This window comes from Oenanthe melanoleuca, chromosome 3 (assembly GCF_029582105.1).
Source record: "Oenanthe melanoleuca isolate GR-GAL-2019-014 chromosome 3, OMel1.0, whole genome shotgun sequence".
Taxonomy (NCBI): domain Eukaryota; kingdom Metazoa; phylum Chordata; class Aves; order Passeriformes; family Muscicapidae; genus Oenanthe; species Oenanthe melanoleuca.
In genome coordinates this window covers 87,125,989-87,146,608 of record NC_079336.1, presented here as the reverse complement: position 1 = coordinate 87,146,608, position 20,620 = coordinate 87,125,989, and the positions used below count along the sequence as shown (strand labels likewise).

The 20,620-nt window shown below is 36.7% G+C and overlaps 1 protein-coding gene across 6 annotated transcripts in view; it reads right to left on the bottom strand.

Moving 5' to 3' along the window:
* Positions 1-2,231: 2,231 nt before the first annotated feature.
* The window catches only part of SYT14 (synaptotagmin 14), an 88,303-nt gene continuing 69,914 nt past the window's right edge, over positions 2,232-20,620 (bottom strand). For 4 of the 6 annotated variants that reach the window (XM_056488198.1, XM_056488200.1, XM_056488201.1 and 1 more), the window contains 2 exons: positions 16,080-16,269; positions 2,232-11,879 (listed from right to left, as the gene is read on the bottom strand). In XM_056488198.1, the coding sequence (XP_056344173.1) occupies positions 11,566-11,879; positions 16,080-16,269 (504 nt within the window). In that variant the 3' untranslated portion in view covers positions 2,232-11,565. Of the gene's footprint in view, positions 11,880-13,001; positions 13,059-16,079; positions 16,270-20,620 lie in introns of all 6 variants that reach the window. The other 2 variants (XM_056488197.1, XM_056488199.1) reach the window with 1 other exon arrangement.

Here is a 20,620-nt window from a genome sequence, read left to right as displayed (position 1 = left end):
GGCATTAATTAGCAAAGGCTTGTGTGACTGATGTTTTAGTCCATTGGTACTTTAGGTCTCTGCAAATAAAAATGCTGTGGTATCAGGAGAGATGTGTACTTAACTCTAACAGCAAATGGAATACAAGTCTGGTCTCCTTTGGCATGTTTAAGCCTGTTCCTTTTTTGAACTGCTGAACCACTGCAACAAGAACAGATATCACAGGTTATAACTTTAGATTTGATGACTATTATCTCTTACATCCACATTCATTACATTTGTAAAGCTCAGTTGGCCTGGTATTCTGAATTTCTGTTTGCAGTTAGCCTTTAATTGCAAACAGTGGGCCATGGTGATTGGTTTCCCTTTTCACAGTTCTTGAAACCAGGACTTTCTCAGACAGGAATAGAAGATTAAGTTTTCTTACTTCACACTAATAAAATTAAAAGCAGAATATAATTTTTGCATAATGCAATGAAATAATATGAAAGGCTATGAAGGGAAATTTTATTCTGCCTCTAAAATATACATATTAGTTCAACATGATCTTACACAATTTGACAAGAGGATTTTCATAATTAATAAGATGAAATGTAAGGCTTCTAATTAAGCAGTAAACAAACCAGTGTAAACGACACTCAGAACACACAAACCTATTAGGTTTTAAATTTAATAATAAATCATTTATCTCAAGCCCAGCTGATTTGTTGCATGATGCTACTCAATGAGGGTTTGGTTCATTTCTGCAATTTTTCCTCCTTCTATCCTTACTATTCTTATTCCAAAACAGTAAGTTTAGGTTTTGAACCCCTATGCTGAAATGCAGTTACTCAATACAATTATCAAGTCACAAAATGCCATAGCAAGAGTCTCATTCATTTGGGAGGGCTAATTTACAAGTAAAATGAAATGTCTAATAAGAACAGAACAGTAAATTAGAACTGCACTGTTGAACTGTAGAAACAAAAATACTAGAGAAAAAAACCCTAAAAATTTCATATGGAAAAATGCTAAATATCTCTTGCCCACAGGAACCTTCAGAACCAAGTAGTGACTTCCAAAGGATTTTAAATGCTATCTAATTCAGAATTTGCCACATGAAGACAATCACTCAGAGAAAACCTTTGACAGATAAAGGAGTATCTGCCTAAAAGTGATGTAACTTGGCTCTACCTGTCTGAAGCAGTTACTGTTTCATAACAAATTAATTACCAACTATGAGCATTACACGTAATTCTGCTCAGTTACTCGTATGAAACATGGTACCCCAAGGTACCCCACATGCAGCTGAAGCTGTGTAGTAACTCTTTTTTCTGTGATCTTTGAGTATAAAATTGCTGTTCATAATTAGTGACCAACTATCAATCAACAGATTCTATTTTACTTATTCTGCCATGTTTTCATAGCTTCACAAATCCTCATTTTAAAGTGAATATTTTTCATAGTATCACCTGTTAACAGATCTTATATAATCTAGACATCCCTGGGTTGCTATATTTTTGTGATAGACAGGGATACCAAAGGTCTTGCAACATCTTCTAGAGAATATGGTCACAAGAGCTCCACTGAAAGTTTCTCAAACACCAAATATGTAGCCATCTGCACATGGAATGCCATGTTATTTTTAGCTGTACAGCTTTTGGAAAATGCGAACCTTAACAGCAGAAAATATTATCATTTTATCTTACTTGCAGGAGTTCTAGGATTTGCACAGATGGTGATGGCCAAAGAGAGAGGATCATAAGGCAAAAAAATGCACCCCTCTCTCCATTTTAATCTGGTAAAAGTCACTGGCCTATGCTCCTTTCATCTGCAGAAATGGGAAGAAATGATAAAAGCTTTTTATACTTTCCACATTTAGGATAGGAAAAAATGCTTAAATTGTTCTAACAATTCTTTTTTCATGCATGCTAGTAGGTATTAAAATGTACATATATTCAGACACCTCCTAAAGCCGAGCTGCCACAAAAGCCCAGAAAGCTTTTTTTTTTCTAATAGGTATCACAAAAATCATCAGAGGAGAGTACAGAAGATCTAAGTTGGGTCACAGTAAAATTATCATTGTTACTTACAGCAAGTGTTCTTATATGTTTAAATCAAACCTCAATTATTTCATCCTACTTATTCTTTAGAAAGCAGAAGTAAAGCATCAATGTGTTAGATGAGATCTTTTCTGAGAAAAATGCATTTGGGACAAAGAAGCAAATAATCACTGATGACCCCAGAAGGAAACTCTAGGAAATCAAACAGAATGATCACCTGAGTGTCTTTATTTGCCAGTATACACATCATATTTGTTAGAACATTGTCACACTGGTTAATTTAAAGTTATTTAAGCAGAAGGTTCATGACATCAACAAAGAGGGTGGGGGACAAAAAGGGAATTGGAGAAACTTAGGTAATTTGTAAACAGAGCCAAATTGTGTGTAAGGGCTAGGATTACCTTGCCAAAATTAAAAAATATTTTTTCTTTAATGCAGACAGAAGTTTCAATGGTTGACCAAGCGTTACTATCTTCTGAACAGTGAAGTCTGTTTTTGTTTACAAGGTAATGAATTCCAAAGGAAAGTGACAACAACAGGTTTTAAAAGTGGTTTTTCCTTTTTTTTTTTCAAATACTTTCCAGCAATTAAATTCACATGCAAAAAGCTGTTTTCACGTACAGAAAATACTTTGAAATATCCAAAGTCCTCAAACTGACAAAAATACATTTCACAGAGATAGAGTAAACAAAATACAAATTCACAGCTGCAAAGTTTCAGATATGCAAAATGACTATTTTAATGTTGTGACACATCCAAGGTTTGAAAATATACTATAGCATGTTTCAATCAAACTCACATGGGATTGAAGTTACCTGTGCTGTACAGGTAAATATAACTAAAACCAGCTGGTGGCATTCTGGCTCTCCCCAGAACAGGAATGGGATGTGTATGCTGAAAGTCCAGGGGTTTTTTACAGAAAGAGAACTGACAACATTAAACTGATCTTGCACACTGGGAACCCTCAAGATTAATATACAGTAGCACAAAAATGATAAAAGTAGTTTTTTGCTAGGTAATAAGAAAGAAAACAAAACAACAAGTATCTGACAACACACAACTGGAGATACTGTAGATACAAGGTGACACTTAATTATAAATCCCTCAGGGGGTTCAGAGCCTGACACACCATGTGCAGATCTGCACATTCATTGCCAGAGCTCCTGCTTTCACCTGATGTGGACTGAAATGCCATGAAACCTATGTCTTCATCTGGATTATAATGACAGTTTCAAACAAAGTTCTCAGGCTTTAATAAGCTGCATAAACAGCTGCAAACAGTCATTTGCTCTAATTATGTTACTGTCAAAATGTAAAAAAAAAAAAAAAAAAAAAAAAGGGGGATTTTTTTAGGGGAATTTTAATTACCACTGATTCAATTTAAAAAAGGAACAAAAACAAGAGCAGCTCAAGGAATACCGAAAATCTGCATGAATTCAGTCACAGGTATTATTTAAGGGCACCCAAGGTTCTGTGCAGAAATTAAATTATGAAAACAAAAACAAACTCAAGAAAGGAAATGAGCACTGATACTTCATCTCCAAAACATTTAGCAAAAATGACTTTTTTTTTTATTTTTTAGTGCATATAATTAGGAGCATGGTTGATAACACAACTGCAGTGTATCCATTTTCTACAATCTCTGACTAATATATAAAAATAATTCTATGACTTCTGAGACAAACAGGACTTGCAAATATAACCTATTCCCTTTAAAACTGTGCTTGGTGTCTTAGATGTTTAAGGCTATACATGCATTGAAATTTAAGGAATTTCAGGTTGAAACAGTAGTTGAAAACTGTGTTATATTACAGAAGTTGTACAACAAAGGGACACTGGTACATATGATGCAGCATCAGTCTGTTCCTGTGAGACCAGCATACACCAGATAATTATTGTACAACATCAGGACTTCAGACACAGGAAAGCCAAATCTGTTCTCAAAGTAGCACACTTCAGATATAGGTATAACATGGTAAACCAAGCTAATCTGACAGCACTTACTGATAGTTTTGTTTGTGATAGGATTTTGATTAAAATGCACCAAGAAACACAACCCAAACACTTTGCTACTGATAAAACAATGCACATCCAGTCAGAAAAGAGGTATTTGGAATTCTTAGCTGGGAGTCACATTTACAGAAGCCTATTTTGTATTTGTTAACAGAGATCCATCATATCATTTTTGTCTTTAAGTAATTGCAAGTCCAAACTTTATTTATCCAAATAATTAGAAACAGGCTCGGTTCTTTGGTTAACACCATGTGACTTACATCAGACACAGGAATCAATTAAGAATAAACAGCCACATGAGGAAGTTTCTTGGATGGGGGTTGGGGTGGGGGCGAGGAAGGAAAGGGGAAAACTTCAAATTCAAAGAAATGCATTGTGTTAAACTGAACTGCCCTTTGAAACCTCCTGGACTAGGAATAATCAGTTTAAGACATCTCTTCAGTTGCAGTGACATTGCTTACACACCATAACTTCAGTTTCTCTACATATGAAATTTTATACAAAAGAAGGAAGGCACCGAGTGCATCGGTGACGTACAGGCAGTATAAAAGTATGCAAGAAAATGCTACATACTGTATATTTCATACCTTTTAGAAATGTGGTGAATGTGTGCTATCTCTATGCAACATAATGCTTCACAAATCCAACTCCTTATATCCCAATGAAAGAATGAATTAAAATGTGAAACACATTTTAATAATCTTGCTGGTAACAGCACAATTCAATATTTGTATTCACTAAGATCAGTTATTAGCTTATAGTCACCAGAAAAACAAGTTCAAAATCACTGAAGATCAAGGGAACTATAATCTAAAACTATACTTTGGGACAGAGCCAGCAGCCTTTACTCATGACAGATGTCCCACTAAGAATGGAGAGGAGGCTCAGTTTTACCACTGTTATTCATGTTAATAGTGCCTTTCTCTGAGACATCCCCAGGAATAGATGGAAGTGCTTACAGGGAAAGGTCCTACACAGCATGAAAGACATCTGGTTAAACCAGGACCTGAGTAAAAGGCAGAAGGTTCAGGCCCTTAGTCATTATATTAGCACTTTTGATTGCGTTAACAGTGATATAGCTTGCTCATAGAGCATTTAATTTCACATTGTTAAATCATCTTATATAAAAATAGGTAAGAAAGCTCTGTAAGAAAGTATATATACTATATAAGGAGAAATGTCTCCTTAAAAAAAGCAAATAAAGGGAAAAATTGAATAAAAGATTTCACTAATTACACATTGTTATGAAAATCACATTAAAAACATTTATCATAAACGAAACAGTACTGAGCACTAATGAACCTTGTGGTTTACTGGAAAGGACAGCAAACTAGCTGTATAGTAAAAAAAGATCATTGCTCTATCTCCTTTTTTGTAAATATTCCTTAATACATTCAACTGCTTAGAAATTTTCTTAAAATGTCATAATAAGCCATTTGCAAAATTGACAATCAAAACTGGTTCAAAGCCCTGCTCCTTGCTTGTACTATGGCCTAGAGATTGCATCTCAAAGCTAGGATAATGATTCTAGCTAATTCTTCAAGTTCATTCAAATTCACACTCTGGAAATAAACCAAAAGTTAAAAAGCCATCCACTTTACACCCTCAGCATGCAGTCAGTGTCCACAGGGTTTGCAAAACACAGAAAAAAAATTATATTGATACAATGGGCAAGACTCTTGTCCTCAGATACAAGAGAGAAAAGGATGACATTAATTACATCCCTGAATGTCCATGAGGTATTCCTTCAGTGGTATGGTATTACTGCTTCTGCTCTCCTGAGTAGGGCCTTTATGCCAGCTCAACCAGAAGATGCTTCCAAGGAAATGAATTAATCCTTCTTGCTATAAGACAGCTTTGCCCTTTTTTCTGGGCAGAGCTGTCTCTGATCTTCATTCCTACAAGAGCAGTACCACCCACGTTCCTGGCTCCTGGCACATTCCTCTGCATAAGGACCATGTTTCTATATTGATCCAGCATAAGTCTGAACAGCAAAACTAGATCCAGCAAAACTTGATCCAGCATGTACCAGGCCCATCCATTACTTCAGTCACACCACATAAGAACTAAGCTTGCCAGCACTAATAATTGTGCCATATTCAGGTAGACATAATATAAGCAGATACTGGTGCATAAGATTTCTGCATAGTCTGCAGAAAGGAAGAAACCCTGCTTGAATTTAAGGAGGGGCAGTGATAAGTTCTTAAGGCTAAACTAATCCATGTTACTGTAGGCCAGTTGGCACTTGCCCCACTCACCCAAGGCAAATAAAAAACCATCTACCCTCTGCAAAATACACTGGTTTAGAAGCCACACAATATCCACAGAGACCAGTACTGCTCTGAAGGCATGAACTCCACAACTAAGTCACAGTTTGTCTGAGCAGGGCCCTCCAAGGGCCACAAGGTTCCAAGAGAAGAATATGAGTCACTGTTGCAGCTACTGTAGGAAGCCATCTCTTATTTTAACGCTCTTACTCTCACATGACATCTCTTCAATGGGTATTGGTGATTTCACTGGCAAGGAAATGTTCCTGTGACTTTTTCCTCAAGAAAAACAGAACAAAGCAGTCTGAAATCCAGCTGTGATGTACTACAAAATCTAGCAGTTGAGTTAAAGACCAAAAAACCAGAACATTCTTGATGTCTCCTTCTAACTAAACATTGCTGAAATGTTCCAGGTAAAACGATCAAGAATGTTTAGGGACTACTTTAACATTTTTAATGATAAGTTTTAAAAATATTTCAAAAGCTGAGGAAAAGAAGACAAAAAAAGATAATGAATGAATAAACAGGTTTGTGACAGTATCTGGATGTTTGGTTTTTTGCCTCCATTTATAACTGAAATAATATTTGACTGTTGCAGATGCTAGGCTGCGCCACCCCTCTATCCTAGCAATCCTATTGCTCTTCACACCTTCAGGGTGAGATCTGGTCTCCTCTTGAAGCCTGTGGGCTCCTCACACTAACATTAATGGCAGGCAGGCATGCACCATGCATCAGTGGAAAAATTAAAAGGATTTTTAACTGTTATTGAGATTTCGGCTTCAGAAGGAAGTCAGTCTGCCTTACAAACAAGTGACAAGACTGATTTTAAAGACTGCTATGAACAGGACAGCTTTTTCCTCCAGAAAAGTGTCATAAGTAGAGGGCTCAATACAACTCTGAGTTCAATGAAAGGGCATTCTATTATTAGTTTCAGGCTGTAACAGCTCAGGCCAAAAGGCCTCCACTCCAACCTCATTCCCTGATCTCACTCCAGACTTTTTGTTAGAATTGGCATGTGTAAGAGTGATTAATACTCAATTCCTACATGAAAATGTCTCCATCAAAGAAGTTTTCTTCTTCTGGTTTGCTATATTAAAACTGATGGTTTGTATTTCAGAAATCTTTGGGAGTTGGGGAGGTCAAATAAATTTTGCACCAGTACCTTAGTGTACAGTGTGTCCCTTACATCTAAGGTCCAGTGACTGCCACAGGCAGCTTTTCAGGGCCATGGGGAGTTTGCAGGAGTGAGCCATTGGGGAGAAGAGAGAATAAATCAAGAACACAAACACAAATTTTAGACAACAAAAGAATTGCTCCAAAGGTGTGAAAATGGGAAGGTACTGATGCTGACACTGCATCTGCCATCAAAAGTAATTGCAAAAATTTACAGGTAAAAATATTTCAACAGTTAATGCCATAAAATCTTTTCAGCTCAAGCATTTTCTAAATTGATAATGTTTAGCTCCCACAAAAGCACATACCTTCATTCCAAGGGCTCCCTAAATTTCCAGATCTAATTACTAATGAGTTTAGTGGACTTTCATTCCATTTAGAAATTGTGTCACATTTCTCCCACAGCAGAGCTTACATCTTGCCTTGCTTCTGCCTTTGCAGTCAGACCTCTCAGTGCAGCTACAACGTGGACATCTCACACCCTGAGTGTGAGGCAGCAGCATGGGGACCAAGCTTTGCATCTTTCCAGTGCTCCCCTCGTTCCCTGTGTCCCCTGGCTGAATGGGAGCAGCAGGATGGCTCTGCTGCCTTCCTGCCTCCCATGTGGATGTGGGGGACAGCAATGTCCTGCAGGCGCTGCACAACCTCTCCTCCTTCACTGCAGTGGTTTCGTGCTTGGCTGGCCTGCCCTTCACAACCTTGCCCTTAACAGAGAGGAACTGACCAACTTTTTCACATTTATAACACTTCAGGATGACCTATGGGAAATGTTGTAAGCACTAAAACCAAACAGATCGTATACAGAAAGGATGTAAGAACAGAATCTGTAGGAACGTCACTGTTCTACAATTATTTAAGGCTACACTGACAGGAAACAGATTCAATTCAAGATCTGCAATTTCTACATCATTTGCTGGCACACAGAAAAGTAATTAATTTGAAACATTTTTTCAAGTACTTACTGTACTTTTGAACAAAGGCAAACAACAAAAAGCTATGAAAAAAACACAGCCAACTCTGGGGAAAATACAAGTGCCTCTAATTTTTCACAGATACTTTGTTCTTCAGCAATTCTGTTCCATGCTTAAGACCTAACTGAATGCACAAAACTGTGTGTGCAAGCCCTTATGTAGGGTTTAAAAAACCCACAATAGCTGAAGGCAGAATTCAAATACAAAGGTGTAGGTTTGCATAAGCAATGAAGAACAAAATTACAAACAAATCAAATAGTAAGAATAGGTTCTAGGAAGAAAAAAAAACAACATGACAGCTATTGCTACTACAATTAACTCATAAAAATCCCAGGATGAATCCAGTTATTGGTGTGACTGGTTTTGCATGGCAAATCCATATTCTACTGCAATAAAAATTAAACATTCATTCCCAACCTTTACACATTCAGTTCCTAGCCTTTGTACAGTATAAATCCAAGTAAACCAATCCTTCTTCTGTGAAGCACAGACTGGTCCCAGACACTTTAGGTAAAGTCCTAGAGAGAGATTCCTCTTCTCAAATTAGCCCAACACAGACATTGCTGTGTCTAAATTAAGAATTCAGTGCCTTAGAAATCTAAATGTTGAAATGCAAAGCTGAAGCAATGCAACTCACAAACAGAAACCCAACTCATGACACAGTTTAGTTTAGCTCTGTAAGAGGTTATTTGCTGCACCTTCCAAACTGACTTCTTCATTTGTTCAGTGATGATGTTAAGTTTGTTCTCCACTGGAATTACCTGACCCAGTTCTTGCTGTTCAATATTGTACATTATTTTAAATAGCAAAACCTGTACAAAGAGACAACAATCAAGAGACAATTTTCAGTTTTAGGAAAGAGCATCTAAATATCCACAAACAGAATAGATAAAACCACTTCCACATCCAGAGAAAAGCTGCTTTACAACAGCTTCTATGTCATTGCTTATATTATATGGAAAGCTGAAAAGATTGTGAAAGTCTGAACATTTTCCTTATGCATATAAAATTAATGCTGATTTTGTATTAAATTCTACACTCAACATTACATTTCTAAAACTGGACTAACAAAAATGACTGAGAGACAACCTGCATTGTATTACTGCAAGACCATTCCCGTTTAAAGAAAGTTTTTGCATTATTTATATTTAGTAAATAAAGCTTCTGTAAATGAAGCAGCAGCACAATATCAAGAGGAAAAAAACAAAATCAAAGGTCTGTAATAATGTTTAAATATTTAAATCAACAAAAACTGAAAGCCTGGCTCTGCAAATAAATCCATCAAATGACACCAAATAAATCAAGATGTGGAATTACAAAATCCTTTAAAAAGCACTTAATGAAATTGTTAAATAGTGTGAGAATTTGAGAACCATGTGAAATATCTTTATTACAGCATATGCACCATCACCAGTCTCACTGTACCTGACTGTATACCCAAAGCCAGGATTGTTCAAAGGTATTATAAAGGAATTCAAGAGGAACACATCTGTCCTAATGAGAACTCTTTTGACTAACACAAATTGTCTCAACAAAATCCAACACTTTACTCTTCTACCCACCAAGTGCTACAACAGTCATTGAGGTCTCATATTGGTAAGACATCACCATAATTTATAAGAAAAAAGAAACTGCTTTCTTTACTGGAACAATTAAAAATAAACAAAACTTGTAATAATAGGCAAAAAAGAATATTTAAAATTGGAAGCTTTTAAAAAATACTTTTACTCAGTAATGCATCATTTTAGCAATATGAATTAGATTTAGCAGTCAATAAATTAGTGTAAGTCCAGCTAAAGGCTTTGGGACAAACAGGAACCTCAGAAGCACTGATATTTCCCCAATTTTGGTGGATGCCACGAGTGCTTATCTGGTGATAAACAGCAGCTTCTCAACTGCATCATTAGAAAGCTGTGTTTTCCAGCCTGAACACAAGCAAAGCAAACTTCTATTTTGTGTGTGAACATTTGTTCAATTGCTGGCAAATCACTAGGAAAAAAAACCTACTGATGTTCTCTTCTTCAAGAAGAAAGGTAAAAACTCCTGGTCTGCTCTCTACTTGCAACAAACAGCAAATGGTAATGCCTAAAACAGCTCACAAGAGACCTGAATGGATACCTGTTTCAAGCAAAGCCATAGTATTTTGCATTCGTTCAGAATAGTTAAACTGCTGACACTTCCTTCACAATCTTTCAACCTAACTTCCAACTGCTGACATTTTAAAGAAACCTGTATCAATTTGCTTAATGAAAATATATTTTAGTAAAGTCGTGCTCTATGAGCTTCCTACATTGGAATACATGAATAGAGGAAGTGCTTTCAACAGAAAGTTACATAGTTTTACAGTACAACCTGTCTAAGGAGTTTTGGAAGGGACCAAACTAATGATCTGGTCTCTTTGGATTAGGCAGAAGTACAGGCAAGAGGGAAAACCCCAATTTTTGCCATATATAGAGCTCGTTCCTGTCACATATTGAAGAAACATTATTTTGATGTCAAAGTTCACCTGATGCCCAAATGCTAGTATTTTTCAAACCAACTGCATATCAAAAAATGAAAACTAACTTTACCAAACTCCTGGAAAGAAATTCAGTGCAAAACAACAGTATATTTCTATTTGCTATATTATTAAGTGTTCTTTCATCAGTGGTTTTTCTTCTTTTTTTGCTTTTGCTTTACAGACCATTAACTTTTTTCTCGAAGTGCAAACTATTGACCTTTAATCTGAATGCAGGCAGGTCAGAAGCTACAGTATTAAAGCAATACAAAAGGTACACAAGGAGGAGCTTACATTAATTTGGAGAACCTCGCACAAAATGTTTCTGAATTGAAATCACAAAAACAAACCCAAACAAATACAGCATCAGGTGGATGGGGAAGGGACCGCTATCGTATCTGTGTACAGCAAGGCTCCTCTGACACCAAGGAAGTTCATGACACCAAGTGAAGCTCCTGTATTAAATCCCACCATTTTGCAGGTTGTGCATCCTTCGTGATGGAATGTTGACCGCAGTTTCCATTTTTCACTCCCACAAGGCATCTGCTGACTGCGACCTGGGGTGATCACCTTCCTGGGAGAACAAGCTCCCTCAGAAGCACGGCTGCACCTTCTACCATCCCTTAGGATTCCAGTAAAGTATGCCATCTACAGACTTGCTGTCCCTTCGACTCCTTCATTTCAGTCCAGTGGTTGAGCTCGTCCTCTCCCGAGCTGTTGAGCCCTAAGGAAATCCAGCCGATCATCTCTTTCCGCTTCATGCTGCGCTTGTTGTAGACGGACAGGATGAGCGTCACGTCCGAGAGCTGGAACAGGGCCACCTGGAACACGAAGGTCTCCTTGTACACAGGGTTGGGCTGCCCTCGGCGGATGGAGGTTTTGCACTTGGACATCTCCTGCCCCATCGAGTTCAGCAGCGTTAGCTTCACGTAGGTGTCTGCAAAAAAGTCACGTTGGGGAGTGTCAGGTACGGCGGAATGAAAGATTTGGAGGATGAGGTGTTTACAAAGAACAAGGATGGCTGGACACAGATTAGTTTAGACACGTGGAGAGATGGCATGTAAACAAAATATTGCAAACACGCTAACAATGAACTAGCTCCAGTACTATGGAGTTTAGTTAAATGTATACCTCATAATCCTCTTCCCACTGAGCCCCCTTGTTCAGTCTAAAAGAAACTTAAATGGCATTAACACTTAGCAAGCTCCAGCTAGCCACAACACTGTAAAGCATACCACTGAAATTTCAAAGAATATGCATAAATGAAATGCAATTAAAAAAGGCAATTAATGAAGAGGAAAAGAAAATGATGTCAATATGCAGCGGTGATATCAAAACAGCCAGGAAAAAATGCTTAAGAATAATCTCTGCATGGATGTGGTTCTCGTTTTGGGTTTTTCAGTTTTATTTATTTTGAAAACCAAAACGTAGCAAAGTGCATTCAAGGATGTCAGTTTACACAATACAAAAAACCCTATTATTTTCTAGATCCATGAAGGAATACATTTACTGCATGCTTAAAGAAAAGCAAGTTTTTGCATAATTTGAGATGATTGTTCGAAGAGTAGCTTGTATGGTGCTTTTAAGCATTCACTTAAGAAGCTGATGTAAGTAATGTAGTTCTCACACATTATGTGTTGCATTTGGATGTAAACCCTTATTTTTAAATGCCTATTTTCATTGGACCAAAAGCACCAAACCATGCTCCGGCAGAAGGATGCACATTTTATGAAGTTAACTAATTATAGGAAATATAAAATAATATAAAAAAATCTCATATTTAATTTTTATTAATATCTTTTCATATTAATGAATAATATCAATTAAAGGTTGGAGTTTATGTTAAAAAAACCACATTGAGTATTTTCACTTTGCAGGTACACTGAAGCCCCAACATCCATAATCAGAGATAAATGCAACTTTTGCATTAGAGAGTGCCACAAAAAATAAACATATACTTTTATAAACTGGTATGGTAGGCAGCTGTGGATATTTTACTGCTGGCAGGTTTCTTTTGCATGAAAAAGACAACATCCAATTAACTTCTACAGGAACTCACCTCGGATTATATAAACCTGTCCACCTATCAAGTGTTTTAGACAACAGAACAGTCCGTCTGACAACAGGGGGTGGAAAGCAGTAAAAGAAATAATGACCAGATGTCAATAGTTGGGTGAGAGAGGATCAAAGGTTAAAGTTTAAGAGGAAACACTATTCACTGGAGTGAAAGAACATGAAACCTTAGCAGCACAGATCAGAAAAAGGACTGAACAAAAGGGTTGTTAGGTAAAATCTAATGAAATGAAAATTTTGTGCAGTTTTTGTGTAATCTTTAACAAAAATTACATTCCTTACATAATGGGTCATCTTAGGACTAACAGACACTGGATTCTAAGCCACACCATAGCAAGAGTCATGCAAATGACTAAGTTATAACAGATTGGGTAAAAATCACTATATCCTTATCAAACCTTATGCTTTTTCATGCAAACTCCAGCATATTTATAAAAACTGCACATTAAAGTATTTAAACTTTATATATTAAAGGCAATAAATGAAAAATCATTGAACTGAAAACCAAGCTGCTTTTGCCCTTAGCTTTTCTAGTTACTGATATTTGATCGTCGTGCTTCAGTTCTTGAGTAGGGATGAACTTGAGCACAAGAATGACACTGATGTAATCTCTAAAAAGAGCTGAGGGACACATATCTGAAATTCAGCAATGGGTCTCTATTTAGGATGTAAAAATCCTGCTTATTAAAATCCACATATTTATGGATTTCATGCGTGTGTGCATGCATACACACACATGTATTTAATATGCAAAAGCTCATACCCTGTTTCAACTAAACCTTAAAGAAAACTGAGAAACATCTTTTTCTCAGACAAATTATTAACTGTCACACAGAGAAACAAAGATCCACTGTTACTGCAGCAGGATTTAGCCTATTTGCCTGTACTCAATTGCTAAATGAGTTATTATGTAACATAAATATGCAGTTGAGGAGCATGTACTAGCCAGAAGTAGAAATTTAGTGTTCAGCTCATATTTGATGTAGAAACACTTCACAAAAATTCCTAAGTTCCCAAGTGCTAGACTACAGAAATGTGGGAAAGAGTAATTGCTTCCATTTCTACCACAGTTCCTCAATACATGAATGAAAACTGAGATGCTCATATACTTTGCAGTCCTTCTCAGGATTTTGGACCATGATAGTCCTAACAACAAATGTAACCAGGACATTTCTTCATCATCATCATCATCATCATCACTATCCCCACAGGCCTTAGTTTTCATTTTGTGGAAATGATGGCACAGATTGAGGCTGGCAGATGCCCATGATGTATTCAGCAGGGAATTAGGATATGGCAGTGGCAGGGACCTGGATCCACGAGTTTCAAAGGTGCCATCACTGCTGGGGGAAGGGAATGGGGATGACACAAAACAGCCCAAAGGAGAAATCTGGATTCCACAACGTTCTGTGCATGGTTTTACCAGACCCAGAAAGTTCTTTCATTTCCAGCTTTCTAGAAACAAGAGAAATCTGAAGCCACATTTCCCTAAACAGAACTGGACTATTGTTATAGCAGGTATCAAATCTTCCCCCCATCCTTCACGGGGACAAAAGGCAGCATGGAAGGTTAGACAGAACATGGCTTTATGGGGCACTGTGCCATGTTCTATGTTCCTTTCTTACAATCTGAAACAGATTTTTGACCCCAGTGACACTCATCACTGTTAGCTACACAGCATGGGCCCACTGAGCACATTCTGGGAATTAACATACTAGGGTATGAGCATCTCTGTTTCCAAAGTACTGAACTCCTTCTAATTTCATTCTAAATATTAAATAAAAAACTGGCCATTCCAGAAAGATAAGACCTGGTTTTGCTCTAAGGGAACACATGGTCTCTCCCTTTCATTTCTTCCCACACCCCAGTGGCCTTGGACCTCTTTGGCTTTCCCCATCACTATCTATCTATTCTGTCTCCAAATAGGTGACCCTGGGGCATCTACCCAATCATATAAAAGCATTAGAGACTCATCTATCACCTTCCTTCTCTGGCCATGTTAACAAAGCCTGGCTCTGTCAGTGAGAAAAGTATAGAGAAAGCAAAGCAGAGTAAGGTGACCCAATTATAAATAGAATAAACATGGGTCAAGAAAATGAGAAAGAGAGCACCAGTATCAAGTCTGGCTTACTTCCTAAACTCTGAAGATGAAGTGCGATGTGCAAACCACTCACAAAATGTTGGCAGCCTGATACATAATCCAGTAGCAGAGAATCTGCCAGTGCCATACTAATCTGGGGCTTAAAAAACAGAAAGAGTAGCTAAAACCTGAGCCTCCAGACCAAATCAAAAGGAACAGGTAGGTATTCTTTATTAACACTTACGTAAATCAGACACACCATCTCAAAAAAACAATAAAAAATAAATTTTTAAGAAGTTTGTTACTGATCTTTCTCAAGCTATGTCAAAAACCTAAGGACTAAAATAACATTGTCTCCCTGTGACATTCCATCTGGCTCCACTTAAGAAGTATGTAAAGTTCACAGATATTTCAGACATGTATTTTTGAACAAATGCTTGAAGACACAATTCAAGTCCTTTCTGGTAGTGAACATTCCTCCTGTACAGTAAATATGCCAAAGGCCTCAAGTGGTTGCTCCTTGTCTTTACTGACATTCCCAAATTACATATATTACCACATATATACAGGCACATCAGCAATTAAAGAACTGCAGTATCAACCCCTCTAGGAACAGCAATAACTGTTCAGAATGTTTATATTAATATTAACTGGCATGCACTTTCTCTTTAAACACTGACTTTTTTATTCTTGGCCTGTGATGTGAGGCATTAGTAATTTAGCAATTAATCATTATGATAAAGGTAATTTATTAGTCAGTCATCATGAAAAATTAAAACAGGCTTGTCAACTTACAATTAATATTTTGAATTTTAGATTTTTGCTATTTCCCAACTGACTAGAAATATAAAACATGAAACAGATTAGTTGATGATTGCTCTATTTCATTTTGATTGGGTAAGACTAAGTGGTAGGATTGAAGTCCTTGCTACTGAGAGCCCCACCAGTACAGAAGCATTAGGATGAAAAAAGATTTTCACTCACTGGGTGGTCTGTTCGCTGCCAAGTTTTTGAAGTGGCTGCCTTTTATCACTTCTGCTGATAATCTTCCAGTTGTAGCATTATAAAGGAGGCCAATGAGGATTTCTGGAGCTGAGCCATGTACCAGAGACTGACAAGAGGAGGTACTTTCACTGCAGGACACTTCTGACATGCTCATTTGAGAGTCACAGCCCTATAAAACAGATAAAAAGTTCTGTGTCTTATGGAATTATGTTACTGGGAAGTCCATTTTTAGAATAATGCCTAGAAAATTCTGAAAGCAACTTAGTGACAATAACAAGTTCAATTCAATCACCCAATAAGAAATGTACATTCTTAAAATATACTTAATTTGTACACGTTAGAGGTAACAATAAAGTGGTCTGAAATTAAAACAATTCTTAGGTGCTTCCACTGCTTCATGATTAAGGAGAAATAACAGCGGAAGATGAAGAACAGCCTTTATGGTCCCTATTTACTTCAATTTCTAAGGCAAGACCTTCCAGCATCCTGGAAGACATTAAACCTTGTACCTTTTACATTCCAAAAAATGGAAAACACCAGTGGAACCTTGAGGATAATAAAATGCAGAAAATTCTTATTCATCCTTTGCAAAGGTTATTGTCTAGACTGAGAATTTATGAGTAGTAAAACAACAGAACACAGGCAATTAGAAAAATGCACTCTGTCTAGCATAAATTAGCTTACAAGGAATTTAATTGATCCAGGGATACAGAAATTGCAATGGTACCTTTGTCTTGGGTGGGGAAGGAAGGATGCCATCCAAAGCTCAGGAAGCAAAGCTTTAATTTCCACCCTGAAAGCTTCCACAAATTTTCATCTTTCATGTATTCTCACTACATCACATCTTTAATGGGAGTTTCTAATACTAATTTTTATCATTTTAACTCCTCATTATTGGCCTTAAGAAAAGGAAAAAAATACACTTCTTTACATTGCCATGCTATTCACACCATGGTTGCTCCTATTTTCAGTTGCACTGGCACATAAGAGTGGAACAACAGAAAACAAAAAACTGGATGGCAAGTAGCCAATGGAATGGCAAAGTACTTGGTAGCTGAGGAGAGACTTTTGAATTATCAGCACATCCCTTTATGAGTCTCTCAGAAAAAAAATGTAAATTGGGTCCACAGATTTTTCAAACATGGCTTGACTCGTTTGGAAACCTGGCATCACTCTTTCAAGGAGTCATGATGATATTGTAAAGCTGATTCTTCCAGATTACAAATGTCTCTATGATTTCCAGCAACAGCTGACATGGGCATAAGATCAGACCTAAAACCTAAATAGCACAAATCCTCATCATGATAAATGTTAACTTTATAAGCAAGTAACTTCAGCTGACATGTAAAGCCCACATGCATTACAGAATCTCAAATTATAGAAGACATGATTCTACAATAATATTCCTCTTATTGACATTTTAACTAGTTCTTTTCAACAGAACATTTCCCAAAATTCTAGCAGAAGTTTCAAATAAGAATCCAGTTCCTCATTAATAAACATTCACTGTTGTTAGCAAATGTATTCTTACTACTGAAGAAGGACCTCAACAAATTTTCTCTGACTTTCCCCTTCCAAGCTGCAAATTCAGAATTTTAAATCTTTGGTTATTTTTCCAAAAGCTCTTTATTCAATGCCAAGAATAAATTTCAAACTGCTTGCAAATTGTTAATTGCTGAAAATTAATTACAAGTATACATTCATTCTCTGATTCTTGTCATTCATAGAACAGGAAACTTTTGATTCCTAACTTCAACAGAAGGAACAAAATGGAAAGTTTAAAAGAAAGATGACTTGATTCATCAGTCACAGTATACACAGCACACTTAAAAGTCTCAGCCTGTCACAATTGCAGCTATTACTTAAGCTTTCTGGAATTTTAAAATTGTAACCCATTATCCTCATGGTGCTTATTCACCTTATTATTTTCTTGAGCCAGGAATTTTAGCACAGTCCACCTGACACTGTTCAAAAGCTCAGGTCAAATCTGATTGAGATCATGCTGCCAGCCCACCAAAAAAAAGATGTAACACAAATCAGGCAGCTGAGTCACATTGTCCCCAAATCCTCAAAGAGCATTGACAAGCTGAGAGAAGGTGATTGTAGTGTCTTTGTCTAATTGGGATTTATTTGTACAGTTTAATGATGTCTTAAGAGAGACTTAGAAACCAGTTCATGACAAGAGTCAAACTCACTACAATGGGTATCAGAGTAAGGTTTAATCTGTTAGAAGTAGTGAATAGCAAATAAGTGACTACTGAGTGTAAATGACTCCTGAAGTACCAGGAAAGAGAAGACAAGAAGCTTCTGTGTAGTAAAATAGAGAAGGAGGAAAACAACCAAAAAATTCAATATGTGGTACTACAAAGTTACATAAACATGGGCTAGAAATACCATTCCTTTACAGCAGAATCCTGAGTGGATAGAGAAGAACAAGACTGCCTTTCTCAAGGCCAGGGAAAAGGATCTCACCAGCTGGATGGTGGGCTGAGAAGACCAAGGTGATGCTTCAGAACTCTAAGAGGATGGGAATGCAACTAAATGACTGTTTCTTAGACATGTTGCACAGAAAGAACTGGTAGATGTAAGCTAGATGAAAATCTGGAGAGAGCATCTAACTTAAATATTCTGCTACAATATTTTCTAGACCAAAATGGTTTTGCAGGTTTGAAAAAAAAACCAACAAATTAATATTGGTTAACCCCTATTTTATAATAAATTTATGGATCTCCTTCCTATGAAACTATGGGGACATAGATAAGACATTAAAATAAAGCTATCGAATTCACTGAAGCAAAAATCTAAATAGCATGTTGTTTTCCATTTCGATCTAAAAGAATCTCAACTTCAATTAATTTAGTTTCATGTTGACCTAAATAGTCTGCTTTTTAGTTATGAGCTGGAAAATACTAATATAAGAGAAAGTGAAAAGTTAAGAAGGAAAGTGAAGCAGATAAGAAGACACAATGATGTTACTGGGTAGAAAAAGATCAAACAACATAAACCAAAGTATACTCAGAAAACAGAGGATTTAGGGACAAGTATGTGAAAGACCTGAGGAAAAGCGGAGAGCAAGGTTGCATTTTGTCATTTTTCTTTTAAAAGAAAAGAAAAATTTTATGAGGAAGAGAAGAAACCAGAATCAGGGATCAGAAGAGAAAGCTGAGATTAACTGGGCTCAGACCAACAACAGCACAAAGACTCTCCATTGCAGGACAAAGTTAAAACCAGAGATACTGAGTATTATTAGACATCTTCTCAGAAGTATTTTTCTCCAGCACAGAGTTTATTGTTCAAATTGTGGAAATCCATTGTTTTAAGGAACATATTCCATGACAATGACATCTGTGGGTAAGTAAGCTGATTGTGCTAAATCATACGCTGCACTAGAACTGGAAATAACAGCTTTAATAAAGTTTCTGTTTAGAGAGTTTTTTTCTGTTTACACAAGTCAGAATTCCAGAGGAGCACTAACAAACTCATCAAGAGAAAAGCCAGAGAAGAAGTTATAAAATATAACCTAAAAATCAATTGCCAAACTGTAAAATATTAACACAGAAATTGCTCATTGGTACAACATGAATATAGATGGAGCTCCAATATACAACACCAAGGTGCAAACAGATGCTTTTCATCTCCACTGCATTTAATCTATCTGTAAAGCTATCCATAGCCCACTTTGATAGTTCCCTGTGGGAAACTTAAGATTCAGACCAAAAGTCACTATTTGTTTGAAATCATGTCTATGTAAGCTTATTTTCATAAACCTTCCCTCTCATCCTCTATAAGCACTGTGTGTAATTTAACAAGCAAGGAAAAGGACTAAGGTTCTGTAAGAGCAAAGACTTTTCAAGGTCAGTAAAGCACCAGAAGAGCCTAGTGAGAACAGTCACAAAACCTTGTACGTGGATTTTTAAGAACTTAGATGAACAAAGTGTTACTGACCTGCCCACAGTGCAAGAAACTGTCTCTTGAGGTTGCCTCCAGTATATTTATACTAAATCCTGAACCTTTTTTGTCAATTTAGCCATAAATACATTATTAACAGTAAGCACTGTAAAAAAATTAAGTCTGTTCCAAATATTTAGTTCATATATCTGTCTTACTGCAGTAAATAAAAAAATGTTCTGCTTCAGAGTTGTCTAACACAAAGCTGTGTGCCAAGGACCTAAACCCTTCTCATATACACCACAGGATAGTACTTTGTAATAAAGTTACTCTGATTTTATTTGATCAACACTTACAAGAATTGCCACTTTCCACTGGATTCTAAAAGTAGTATGTGTAATATTCTACAAAAACTTAATTACTAATTCTCCAAACTATTGTCCTTGATGACTTCTTTGTATATATTATCTGGGGTTAAGACATTACTGCTTAATAAATATATACTAAAAAGATTCCCATTAAGCAGGATTTGTATTTTGGATGTTCCCATTGTACAAAAGCTGGCAATCAAAAAAAGAACACTCTTTTTTGCCCTCATATCAATGGACATGAACACATAGAATGCATGATGA